General features: G+C 45.7%; 1 protein-coding gene across 2 annotated transcripts; it reads left to right on the top strand.

Annotated features, from left to right (window-relative positions):
- Positions 1-8,218: 8,218 nt before the first annotated feature.
- On the top strand, positions 8,219-13,671 carry TMEM139 (transmembrane protein 139). 2 transcript variants are annotated; one of them, XM_068142089.1, is made up of 4 exons: positions 8,219-8,329; positions 8,639-8,742; positions 9,658-9,963; positions 11,791-13,671. In XM_068142089.1, the coding sequence occupies exons 3-4, from the start codon at positions 9,680-9,682 to the stop codon at positions 12,197-12,199; spliced, it is 693 nt and encodes a 230-aa protein (XP_067998190.1). In that variant the 5' UTR covers positions 8,219-8,329; positions 8,639-8,742; positions 9,658-9,679; the 3' UTR covers positions 12,200-13,671. The 2 variants fall into 2 exon arrangements, with proteins under 2 accessions (XP_067998190.1, XP_067998191.1); XM_068142090.1 differs by lacking the exon at positions 8,219-8,329 and having other exon boundaries at positions 8,460-8,742.
- Positions 13,672-13,693: the final 22 nt, after the last annotated feature.

Below are 13,693 nucleotides of genomic sequence, written 5' to 3'. Positions count from 1 at the left end.
CGGCAAGCAGCAGTGCTCTTAAGCAGTCCAGATTGGTCCTATGGGAAGGGGCCAGACCCTTCAGGTGGAGCATAGGCAGCTTTGTATCGACATCCCTGCACTTCTTATCCCAGACCTGCAGGAATGACCTTTAAAACTGAGGTTTGTTGTCTGGTTTTGTTTGGGTTCGGTTTTTTCCACAGCTAAGCAGATTATTTTAGTCTTTTCAATTCTAATGACAGTTACATAGTGCCAGTGAACTGGGTCATGTGGATTCATGTGCATAAATGGAAACAGGAAGGGAAAGTAGCAGACTGGGAAAACCTGGAAAATGCTTGTTTCAAACTTAGTCCCACAGCAAGGTTGGACTTGATGATCTCTGAGGTCTTTTCCAGCCTTACTGATTCTATGATTCTGTGTTCAAAAGCACAGGCGTTCAAGGTCAGGCTCAACAAGGCTCTTGTAAAAAGTCCCTTCCTGGCTTTCTTGTAGGTCCCCTTCAGGTACTGGAAGGCTGCTCTAAGGTCTCCCCAGAGCCTTCTCTTCTCCAGGCCGAACAGCTCCAATTCTCTCAGCCTGTCCCCATAGGGGAGGGTCTCCAGCTCTGATCATCTTCATGGTCTCCTTGGGACCTGCTCCAGCAGCTCCATGTCTCTCTTGTGCTGGGGGCACCAGAACTAGAGGCAGTGCTTCAGGTGGGGTCTCAGCAGAGCAGAGGGAGAGAATCACAATACAGTACTGGGTTCACTTTTGGGGTCCTCACTACAAGAAAGACATTTAGGTGCTGGAGCAGGTCTAGAGAAGCTGGTGAAGTGTCTAGCACACAAATATTCTGAGGAGTGGCTGAGGGAGCTGGGGTTGTTCAGCCTGGAGAAAAGGAGGCTGAAGGGAGACCTTGCTCTCTACAATTACCTGAGAGGAGGTTGGCACAAGGTGGGAGCTGGTCTCATTTCTCTATTAACAAGTGACAGCATGAGAGGCAATGGCCTGAAGTTTCAGCAAGGGAGGTTTAGGTTGGCTGTTAGAAGAAACTTCTTGACTGAAAGTGTTCTCCAATATTGGAACAGGTTTCCCAGGGAGGTGGTTGAATTCTTATCCATGGAATGTTTAAAAGAGGCAGAGATGTGATGTTAAGGGGCATAGTTTAGCACCAGACTTGTAGAATTAGATAATGGTTGGACCTGATGATCTTAAAGGTCTTTCCCATCCAAACCAATTCCATGATTCTATCATATTGGTTCCTAGTATTACTGCTATTCCACACGCAGATAAACTGGCACAGAGAGAATAACCCTCACTGTCATCCAGGGCCAGGGAAATGAGGCAGATCTTGGAGTCCATCAGATCTTGGAGTGCAGTTGCTTGAGATGCCTGCATACCACACTAACACCAGGACAGTCTCATTTGGATCAGCCAGCTGATCCAGGCAACACCCCGAATGCTAGTGCTGGTGTAATGAAGGGAACTGGAAGTGGGATATGGCAGGACTCTTTTTTTTTTGCTAACATCAGCATTTTAAACTGGCCATGAAATGGCATCATCAGTCTCCTGGCAAACACCCTAGATATGAAATCAGTTTATTTTCCAGCATTGAGTAAAGTTGCCTGCTGGTAGAACTCGATTATTTGAGAAGTAGTTATTAGTTTATCAGACTATCAGTACTGTATGAACTGGGGGAGACTTTTGCAGTATAACTCTGAATGGATATTTGTCAATAGGAAAGATCCATATGGAATTACTTGAGAATTTAGAGATGATTGCAGTGGCCACGATTCAGAAAAGATGAAACACCTCCTCCACAAAAGTGACTCCTATACTCTCACACAGCACAGCAGAGGGACAAGAGGTAACATCCAGGTTGCACCAATTAAAATTTCTGCTACATGTATGCAAAACTTGAACTTTCCTTCATGGAAGAAATCAGGTTTTCCCCAGTTCTTGGCATGTGTGACAGTACTCTGAGAATCAGAGCTTGTAGCCTCTGCCCTTGAAAACGTATTGCAGGTGCTCACCAAGAGCAGATGGGAAACATGAGATGTGAGGTCAGTTCTAGGAGAGGAAGGCACTCCAATAAGCCCACATTTTGCAAACCACAGTGCATTATCAATAGAGTGATCATGCCTAGGAGCAAGGATGTAGTTCCTGGGCTTTACTGCCCAATTAACATCATCACTGGCTTGAATAATTTAAACAAAATTTCTTTATGCTCTCAGTCAGCCTAAGCCCACAAAAGCAGGAATAGATGGATATGAGAAACCAGGTCAAGTCCAGGAATTACTGGGAAATCAAGGCAGAGATGTGAAAGGATTGCCAGGGTCACATTAAAATTGATGGACAGGCAGGTTTTTGACAGCAGTCAGGCAAGTCATCAGAGTGAGGAAAGGCTGAAGAGCACACAGGTGAAGATATGGGGCCTGGACTGCATTGAGTCAACAGCTTTAACAGTTTGCAGCAATGAGAGCAAGACAGATGAGGGTATTAACAGAAATTCAGACAAGGAGAATAGCAGCAGTCTAGCCTGGACAGAAAGACAAGGTGCACATGTACAATTTTTGTGCTGTATGTACCCACAAGATTCCAAACCCACAGAGACTGCTGCAAAAATGCAGGGCATGGGCAGGAGGGGAGCTCAGGCCTAGAGAGATGTGATGCAGGTGGGGACAACAGAGGAAATGCAGTCAGAGATGTACATTTCTTTTGCATGTATAAAGCTGCTCTCAATTTCTCTCTGTCCAGAGGTAACCAGCTGGGATTATTCCCCACCAACGTCTGCTGAAGGGAGCAGAAGGGGTTATATCATCCCGCAGCACAAGGAGGTGGCAGGGAGCAGGCCCTGTCAGGCCATCTACAGCTGGGGAACCCCGAGTAATAGAACACCATCAGCCTAAAGCCCCCCTCTTCTAGCAGCAGTCCCGTCCTCTTGGAGGCATCCCGGGAAACGGCGAGGCTGCCGCGGCCCCTTTAAGAGCGGGAGGCGATTAGCGTGGACGGCACGACCCGCTGCGGAGCGGGCGGCCCCGCACGTCGCTGTGCCTCAGCCACGTCACCGAAAACCGCCGACCGGCACCTCCCGGCAGCGAAGTTCACTTCTAAAGGCATTGGCCGGGGTAGTGGAGTTCGTGCTGATAATTTCTTCCACCTGACCACCACCTGACGTGTTGTGACGTTCTGCGCTTCAGCAAAGAACATCTTTTTTACTCCTTTTGTTCACTGAAGGAGGCTGTGTGATAGCTCAGTAAAACCTCTGTCCTATTTCCAAGGCACAACCTGAAAGTCACCCTCCTCTGAAAAAAAACTGTTCTCCAGGAGACTTGCAATGAACCGAGAGACTTGCTGAAAGTCACAGCTGAAAGTTTTGGAGCAACTGGAAATTAACTGAGATTAGGTGAATCAGATCCAGTCCTCAGTGACAAGGACAGGCTACTTGCTTCCCCTTTCCTTTCTGTTATCACAGTATCACTAAGGTTGGAAGAGACCTCGAGGATCATTGAGTCCAACCTATCACCACAGACCTCATGACTAGACCATGGCACCAAGTGCCATGTCCAATCCCCTCTTGAACACCTCCAGGGACAGTGACTCCACCACCTCCCTGGGCAGCACATTCCAATGACGAATGACTCGCTCAGTGAAGAACTTTCTCCTCACCTCGAGTCTAAACCTCCCCTGGCGCAGCTTGAGACTGTGTCCCCTTGTTCTGGTGCTGGTTGCCTGGGAGAAGAGACCAACCCCTTCCCGGCTACAACCACCTTTCAGGTAGTTGTAGACAGCAATGAGGTCTCCCCTGAGCCTCCTCTTCTCCAGGCTAAACAATCCCAGCTCCCTCAGCCTCTCCTCATAGGGCTTGTGCTCAAGGCCTCTCACCAGCCTTGTTGCCCTCACTAGCACACAGTACAGTGCCTTTGCTTACTGGAAGGGCAGGATATTGTCACTTACTTGAATCAGGACAGTAAATAAAAATATGCAGACCATTCACAATTACTCCAGATAATTCCATCTAAAAGCACCTACCAATTATTCCACATTAGGCCACCTGGAAAGTAGCAAAGATGGCTTACACAGAACATTAGGAGGAGAAACAACGGATCCTTCATTTATTAACCAGTAAGGATGTATAACAAGGAGGGGCTGGTAACACAAGTGATGAGTAACAGCAGAGAACAGACACTACTTGCTGTGACAAAGACCTGGCATAGATAATGTCTTAGAAAAAAATGTCCATCGCTTAGGAGCCATGCAACTAACTCTAAATATCCAGAAAATCTATTAATGAAGAATGTGGGAGATATTTTGCCTGTGTGAATGGCTAAATATATGAACATATATGAACATGCCAAGGAAGCAAAGGAGTCAGCTTTCATCATGAGGGGGTTTCATCTTACCTTCAGATGGCCAAATGTACATCTCAGAGCAGGGAATGAAGTAGAAATTTAGGAAGTCTTGATGATGGTCACAGTTGTTGCTCAGTAACTTGACAAGCAGGAGAATCAGGGTAAAAGTAGCTCCACTATGTATTGGAAGCTTCATCAATATTAATATTTGAGGCTTTGTCAATAGCAATGGATCTATGATCAGGTGCACACTGGAAACTTGTGAGAGATCTGGGTGTCACACACTACCATGCTTTGTGAGAAGCAAAGGGTCACAGAACAGTGACTCTGACAGAGGCTATTGTCCCTTTTTTTTTTCAATAAAACAGACAAAGTTTGGAGAAAGCAGGGAGGAGCAGAGAAGGCAGAAGGCAAGAATGCATACCTCATCAGTGAGCAATCCGTGCCTCATCAATCAGCAGCCCATGCCAGAACTGGATAAAACATGTATGGGACAGCTCACATGCTGTGGAATGATGGCGAGGTAAGAGCTGTGTTATTTTCAGCTCACGTGTCTCAGTGCTTTCATAAAATAACAAAGTAAAGGCTCTTTCACTGCCCCCTGTAAACATCTGCACAGCTATAACTGCAGTGTTACTCCCATTTTTCCTGACACAGCCCCTTCTCTGGGGTGTGCTGCCTTTAGGGCACATGGCTGGAGCAAAGTGCAGTAGAAACCAGCGCTGAAGGTAGCACTGAAACCAAATGTTGCCTTTGAATGGAGAATCTGGAGGTCCTTTCCACCCTTCTATAACTATCTAATAAAGCACAAAAAGGATCACTGTTACAGATCTGGGTTTTGAGCAAAACCTGCATGTATTAAAAATAGATATTTTTTCTTACTTCCTTTCTTACCAAATTTTCTACCTTTGGCCTTCCATACTTCAACTGTTGTTCTGTGGCTTTGTCACACTCGCTTTAGACTGTGAGCATCTTAGGCTGGGAACAGGCACCAAGGAGCACATGGGATTGTGTGCTGCAGTTGCTCCAAAGCACAATTGCTCTGGGTGAGCAGCACCACTAGCTCCAGTGTACTCCTCCAAAAACACAGCTCCTCAATAAAACAGTTAAGGGAGCTCTGTCTGGCAGTGCTCCCCATCTCCCACCTTACTATTTACTGAAAGAGTTGGAAGGAAGTGGAACGTTGTAGGATAGGAACAAAAGAGGAGAGGCGCTGTGGGTCTCATCAGTGACAGCAAACAATGCCAGAGCTCAGCCAGCTCTGTTCTATGACACTTATTTCAACCTCCTTCTCCTCCTCTCATGCCTGCTACTTTTTAGTCCAGCTATTTAATGTTGCAGTTTGTTGTACAGTCACTGAATTCCAACCCAAAGAGTCTGTATTTCAGTGTTGGGTGGTAATACTCCAACATTTCAAATGTGGTTCCCTAGAACAGTCACTGAAAGGAAAATGACATCTCCTATTCAACACAGAAATCCAGAGGCCCTTTCTCCTCTCCCATGGCCATACTGGCCCTTCCTGACATGCCCCATGCCCCAACAGGAAATAGCACTTTCCCCCCCTTTTACATGGCTAGGGTTTTTTTTGGGGGGTTGACAGGGAGAAAGCAAAACACATGCCGTAAGTCAATGTAAAAGGCTGTTACAGGAGATAAACAACCTTGTCTATGATGATATCGGTGACTGTTTTCCTGTCCTGGCAGAAGAGTAGGTGCTGCTTTGTTAAATACTTCAGAACATCAGGTGTGCAGGCAGCCCTGGAAGCTATTCATTTTGCACAACACAAGTGTCTCAGACTCCATACCTGTAGACTTATGCTTTTCAGGTATTCCTGAGACAGCTGAGGAACTGGTAGCATCAGTAGAAGCTCTCCTTGCAGTATCAGTCCTTCTGTAACCAGATCTCCACCATGATTGACTGAGCAAAGCCACTGCAGGTAGAAGACAGCCATGACAAAAGCCCCTCCACACACAATAACTTCCAGCTACTGTCCTGTAAGAACTGGAATCATCTGGCAGACAAAAGAGCCAGCTCCTGAGGAATGTGTAAGCATTCAGCTATGGCAGGTCAGGCACCTCTGCATTTCTCACAGTTACACATGCTTGTTTGGACATCCAAGCACAGGCACAATTTAATCAGGGTTTTGCTTTCTCCTCCTCAAGACATCAGTTCACAGCTGCCCCGTGTCCTCTGCAAATACAACACAGTCATGCTCCTGAAGAGAGAAATCAAAGTTACACTCCAGAAATGTCACTAGGCGGAACTTGGGAGATAAGAGGTAGACAAGACAGATTGAGGTAGTTCAGTAGTACTTTGTCCCCAGTATTTTCTCAGGCTCTCAGAAATTGCTTCAGGATAAGGTTCTGGGGAAGAACAGACTTGGTGAGTACAGAGAGAATTATCTTGCCCTGGTAGGTATGTCACCAGCCCTTGGGAGCAAAGCAGGCTTCTCTGCATACCGAGCTGATAAGTGAACTTACTGTAGGTACTAAGTTAATTAGTAGCAGCCTGGGCAGGAGGTAGATAGTGAGATGAAACAGGGGAAAGGTAAAATGCTTCTTACAGACTAAATGAAGAAAGAAAATTAACAATGAGATATTGGAAGAAAGAAGTTTGGTGGGGGTATTTTGGTCTGTGGTGGTTTTTTATTTAATCTGTGTTCTTAACTGATGAAATCTGCTGTTAAATGAAGCCTGGTCCCCACAGTATGACTGAAAATAGACAACAGAAAGCTTTCCACAAAACAAAAACACCAACATCCCTATTGCACCTGAAAGGGAGACAGTTTAGGAAGGCAGGTTAACTGTTTGTTTCACAGGCACTGCTTAGTGATACTTCTCTGGGCTTTTCCAAGCCCTTCTGCTTTTCTAAATCTTGTCATCACCCAAGAACTTTTCTGCACCTAGGATAGAGTAACCTCAGGGATAAGTATAAACTGGGAGAGGAGTGTCTGGAGAGCAGCCCTGCAGGCAGGGTTCTGGGGATGATGGTTGACAGCACGGTCTATAGGAGTCAGCAGTGTGCTCGGACACCACAAACCACAGTCTGGGATGCCTGCACGGTACAACCAGCTGGTTAAAAGAGGTGACTATCCTGCTGTATACAGCACTGATGTGAACCTCACCTCACTGTGCACAGCTCTGGTCCCCATGGTTCAAGAAGACTGTGAAAGTCCTTGAGTGTATCAAGAGGAAGGCAATAAAAGGCAAAGATGAAGGCTCTGGAAGGAACATCTAGTAAGGAGCAGCTCAGGATTTTGAGCTTGTCTGGTTTGGAGAAAAGGAGGCTGAGGGGCACCTCATTGGTACCTTCTCGAGAAGGGAAAGTGGAGAAGTGCTGATCTCTTCTCACTTCCATTCAGTGACATGATGTGTGGGGATGAAAGGTCAAAAGCTGTGCAAGGGGAGGTTTAAACTGGACATTAGGCAATGATTTCTTTACCAAGAGGGAGATAAACACTGGACTAGGCTTCCTAGAGATGTGGTCAGTGCCTTGTGTCTGTGAGTGTTCTCCAATTGAATACTTCTATTCTATTCTATTCTATTCTATTCTATTCTATTCTATTCTATTCTATTCTATTCTATTCTATTCTATTCTATTCTAATGTTCAGACACACACCAAAGATTCAGATGATGACAGACCTCAGTAGTAATACAGTACCTGTTCTGTGGCTTATTAGTACTCTTCATTCCCAGATCCATCAGGGAGCTAAAAGATTTTAGCTCAGCCCTCTGTGAAATTACAACCCATTGCCTCCTTTTTCCTCTTGTTTGAAAAATCAAAGAGGGCATAAACCAACATGTGATAAGCAGCACCCAATCAGGACAGACAAACACACAGATTTACATTTTACAGAACTCATAAAGATATTTCTGTGTGCCATGTGATGTGGGCTGAGCCAGCAGCCCTTCCTGCTCTCTGAGGCAGAGATCAGGACTCCTGTGCTGTGCGGGCAGGACGTATATTTCAGGGCAGTTTCTCTTGTTCAAGCAAAGCAGACCAAACAGACCAAACACAGGTAAGCACTCCCCCACTGTTTACCCCGCCCTCCTTCCCAGCGAGTTTCCTGCTTTTGTGGGACAGCCTTAGAAGAGCTGCCAAAAGGTAGAAGGTGTGTGATCATCTAGAAAATGCTTTGGATTCAGAACCTGGAGAAATGAGGCTCTAGTTTCCCAAAGAGGTGGTGTACAATGGGTTCTTCCCATCATTTGGTACCTTCCTGTACTCATGGCTTCCGGCTTTTAGTTTCCAAAGAAATCTCTCTCACCTTCCTGCAAGAAAAATCAAAAGGAGGAGGGGAGAGTTTTTACTGGTGTCCCATCCTCAGGTCAGAAGGGAAAGGAGCAGCAAGGAAAGAGCTCACACATTCTTCCTTGTGATGAAGAAAGAAGTTGAAACATGACTGCTTCTGCCTCCCGAGAGCTCTCTCTGGTAAGTGTGTGCTGCTAAAGAACTTGTATGTGTGTATTTAGCTGAGTTTGCTGTAACAAATGTGCACACTGGGCACAGGTGTATTTGCTTGGAGATGCTTAGGCATAAAAAAGATACCCTCTCAGAGGGGTCTTAACCAAAGCAAGGGGATATATGTAGGTCAGTACAACATGTGCACGATGACTCCTTAACTGTGGTGCTCTATAATACCACATATCCCTGGTATTCCTTCAATATTGTCTGCACACAGTGGAACTGCTGTCTCTTTCACAGAGATGGGATTTGGAATGGGGGACAGCAGGGGCTCTGGTGTTTGAGAATGGTGCAAAGCAGCACATCAGCAGCAAAAGAACTGAGGATATGGGCAAATGTTCAAACATAGCTCAGATGCATCTAGAACCTGAAGTAACATTGCTGCTATAATGGTACAATGAAGTGAGGTGATGAATTTGCTGGGGTAGACATCCCCATTAATAAGGCTACTCTTCTTCTGGGATCTGAACTAGTATCTGAATATTCATTATGCAGAGATCTCCTGGAATTAACCTTTACAGTTATTCCACATTTTGCTTCCATACTAACCTCAAATCTGCATCCTAGACTGTTCTAAGTTCTATTAAGAAGCTAGACTTTTTTTGGTAACCCTGGCAATAAGTGCTGATGCTCTGTTTATGCATTTGATGTCTTGCACCTGTGTGTCCAAGCATTCCCATTATTCAGTAGGCATTCCCACAGGAGGTTCTAGTACATTTATATGCATTCAGGCACAGATTTCCCAGTCATAGCTTATATGCAGGTGTGTTCCCTGATGGCATGTGCTCAGGCATGTGTGTTCCTCTTTTGGTCATGACACTGGTAATGTCTTTGTTTCTATGGTCATCTTTCATGCTTAAAAGTCAATTCTGTCTTCCACAGACATTTGTCCCCTTAGCTGCTCATGTGTGCTGTGTCTGCTCCCACCATCTCTACAGCCATGTGGTTAGAAACACACTGCAAGAACATTCGCCAAGCCTTGTTGCTTCTTTTCACTGCTGCTCTTCTCATTGGGGTCACCATGCTGGCTGTCTCATCTAACATCAACCCAGTAGGCTATTTCTTCCTAGGAGCAGGGGGAGTGTGCCTGATGGGCTATTTGCTCAGTATGTTTGTCGACTGTTACCTGAGGAATCGGCACCAACATGACTCAAACGAGATAACTCCAAGCAGGCAGAGCCAAGCAGGGTAAGCAGCAACCTGGTCATTCCTCTCCTCACTCTTGGCTATTTTACACATCATTTTGCTGCCCTTTCCCTAGGACACCAAATACAGCCTCCATTCCAGAAGACAGAAGCTCTTTTGCATTTTTTTCCTTACTTTTTCAGGTGAAGGTTGTAAATGCCTACACCACACATCCTGTATCTAGTCTTTCCCCTGGGAACGAATCCACTAACATTTTCCAAGGTTAAACAGATCCAGGTCCAGTTTTATTTTTTTGTTGAGTAATAGAGTCTTGCCAAACAATGACTCAGACAAGGAAAAAAAAAATGCTGAAGCAATACTAAATCTGAGCTGCTTTTTGTTCCATAAACCTTATCTCCAGAGCAACCATTCCTCAGCAAACTTTGAAAGAGGAACGTGCAGCTGTGTGTTTCCAGTCCTAAACCCCCAGCCTGACACTAACCCTGACTGAGACAGGCCCTGAATACTCCCACATCTTCTTGGCTCTGTGTATATTACCAGGTTCCCTGCTCACCTGTTTTAACCCCAAGTTGCCTGCTGCAGTTGAAGAGTTTAACCTTGTTTGATTCTTTGCTTCCTTGTCTGTATAATCCAGATAATCATTACCCACATGCATAAATGACTCGACACTCTCAAATGCAGGGTTTAAAGCAGGGGAAAAAACCCAACATTATTTTGTGCTTATTTTTAGAAAGAGCACACAAAGAGAAGCCTGCATTGGGCTTTCCTGGCTTGGGGGCATCCTAGAGGAAAATTACCTGTTTATTGAAAAGAAAATTACATAAAAGCAAAGATGTTTCTGAAGTAACATTTTTCTCTGCTGAGGAATCTTTTTAACACAGCATAATCAGTCCTTGTTTAAACTAGATGAAAAGACTTAATTTTCTCTGCTTAAAAACAGATGAACATTGAGCATTAACAAAGCAAGGTCCTGGTTTATGCCAATATAAAATGAGTGATTAGTAATTCTTAATTAGTTTTAATTAGTAGGAGATGTTAAATAATGGTCATCAAGCTAAGCCTAGGACACTGAACTGAAGAGTGTGGGTTTCTTCACTTACTCTGGGGGTTGGGGGAAAATGGTCAGATGAACCTTTCTCTAGACCAGGAAGCAAGACATTAAGTTGGCTGGACAAGTGACCTGATCCAGTGGTGGAATATCACACAGAGGAATGTGAAATGAGACATCCTCTCTTACACCCATCTATTTACCCCTGTACTCAGCACTGGCCAAGCCACACCTTGAGTACTGGGTTCAGTTTGGGGGCTCTCACTACGAGAACTTTGAGGTGCTGGAGTGGGTGCAGAGAAGGACAAGGAAGCTGGTGAAGGGTCTGGAAAACAGGTCTGGGGAGGAGTGGCTGAGGGAATCAGGGTTGTTTAGGCTTAAGAAAAAGTAGGCTGAGGGGAGACTTTGTTGCTCTCTACAGCTCCTTGAAAGGAGGTTGCAGTGAGGTGGGTGTTGGCCTCCCTAGTAATGAGTGATAAGACAAGAGGAAATGGCCACAAGCTGATGTTTAGATTAGATACTAGAAGAAACTTCTTCACTGAAAAGGTTCTGAAAGCCTGTAACAGGCTGCCCAGGGAGGTGGCTGCATCCCCATCCTGGCGGTGTTTAAAGAGGCAGAGATGTGGTGCTGAAGGACATGGTTTAGCACCAGGATTGGTAGCATTAGAGAATGGTTGGACTCAACAATCTTAAAAGTCTTCCCAAACCAAAATGATTCTGTGATTCTATGACTGATTGTAGTACATGATTTGAACTAACCTGCCTCTCCTAAACTGAACAGTGAAATAATCTATGTAACTGCTGTTCCTCTTTGTGGACAGGGTGAATGCTACCTACGAAGCACCCACTTACGAGGAGGTGATGACCATGTCAGCTCCAGCAATATGGACAATTGCATCCAATCCAGGCTCAGTGCCCTCACCACTGAATGAGCCTCCTCCTTACAACACAGTTATTGAATCATCTGCTCAGGAAGAGATTACAGTGGAGGGTCTCAGGTTGCCAGTGGCAGCAGACCCCAGGCGGTCCTCTGAGCCAGACACAGGCTCCAGGGCGCAGTCACAGCTGGCACTGTCCCCGAGGTGGCAGCGCTTTGTTTCGGACATCCATGAAGTGAAAGGGATTGAAGCCAGGTTTGAGCCACTGGAGCCACTCACTCCACCACCTGCTTATGAGAGTGCCATCAATGATGAAGTGTTTGAAGATGCTTTCCAGCCCTCCATATTATGATTAATTGCACCTTCCATGAACACAGAGCCAAATCCACCCCAGTGCACACTGTTCCTACAAGGAAGGTGAAAGAACTGAGATTTTTTTATACCTCAGACTGTAGAGGTTCATCTCACCAAACTTTGAACCACAACTGAACCAGATTCTGATGTCACTAGAATCTTTTGGCACAAGCTATACAAGCTTTTGGCACAGTGCAATACAACAATACTTTGACAGATGCATAAAACCTCTGTGAGGATAGGCATGTTGCATATAGCAACAATTCTCAGAGGGGGAGAAGAGTGAATCATGAGAAAAGACAAGGTTGCCAGAGAACATTTGCAGAAGGACTATAGGATGCAGCCAGGAGAAGCTGCCTGGGAAAGGGAAGGAATAGAAACAGTACTAGTGGGTGCTGCTTGTGCATTTCAGAGAGTTGAGAGCTGTGCAGTCATAAGCCACTCTAAAATCCCTGCTGAGAGACAGGGGCTGCAGTTCCCTGAGTTGGTGTTTTGCAGCAACACAAATTTCTGGTCTGCACTGTTTGCTGTTGCACTTGCTCCACATCCTCCCCTTTGCTGCACTTGGTACACCTTCTCAGCTGCGCTACACTGGAGTGTGGTTGAGAGAAGGGTGGCTGTCTTCATCTGGAAGCTGGCACTACTTGATACCTGTCACTTGGGGTTGAAAAGCTGATGGCAAGCATGGCACCATGAAATTACTTCTGGTTTTTGCAAGGATCTCATTCCACACAGCCTGCAGGGGTGGACAAGAGAGACAACAGCAGTTCTCCTCCTGCAAGAGGTGCCAGCAGCAGGACACATACACACCTGTGTATCCTGTGCCTGAAACCCCTGGTTCTGCAGCTCTACAGGAGGGTGTAATTCTCTGCTGTACTACAGCCCCAGACAGGGGGATTGCAGCTCTAAAGGCAAGTGTATTTCTCCACCATACTACAGCCCCAGACAGGTGGCTGGAAATACTTCACTGTGTAACAGCAGGCATTTGCACTGAAAGGTCAATGCTCAAGCTCTCTCTATGATGCTGTGCGTAGAGGCTTCTCTTTGGGCTCTGGACAGAACCAGCCTGTCTGCTGAGGCCACAGCTGCAGTGAAGAACACCTGAGAGAAGCAGTCCCCAGGCACCTGCAGTCTTCATTGAGACAGCTCTAGGTTGGAGCCAGGCTCTAGCTTGCACTGCTAAGTAATCCTGTGTGGGTGAGTTAAACTGAACTGAATGTTCTGCAGTGTTAAAGAGGTCTGCAGTATGCAAAGAGCTTCATGTCTGGTGGCTTTCTAAATACAGAAATCAAAGAAAGACAGTAGTCTGAATGTCCTTGTATCCTTGCTTCATTAAGAAGAGCAGCAACTATCACAGCCTTGTCTCATACATTTGCATCATCTTGAATTCATGAGGAACCATCAAACCATAGTCTAGAAGCAAATCAATTATTTCCTGTTGTTGATTCTTTAGACCTCAAAGAAAGAAAAGCTGGGGGGGGGGGGGGGGAGG

The sequence above is a fragment of the Melanerpes formicivorus genome, unplaced genomic scaffold (genome assembly GCF_026170545.1).
Source record: "Melanerpes formicivorus ecotype bairdi unplaced genomic scaffold, bMelFor1.0.p_v2 SCAF_8, whole genome shotgun sequence".
In the NCBI taxonomy this organism is placed as follows: Eukaryota; Metazoa; Chordata; class Aves; order Piciformes; family Picidae; genus Melanerpes; species Melanerpes formicivorus.
Note: the sequence above shows the minus strand (reverse complement) of the source record. Positions and strands in the feature narration are given on the sequence as shown.

Coding starts and splice junctions, on each gene's coding strand:
- TMEM139 (XM_068142089.1), top strand. CDS start 9,680: ATGTGTGCTGTGTCTGCTCCCACCATCTCTACAGCCATGTGGTTAGAA. Junction 9,964..11,790: donor AGCAGGCAGAGCCAAGCAGG/GTAAGCAGCAAC, acceptor CTTTGTGGACAG/GGTGAATGCTACCTACGAAG.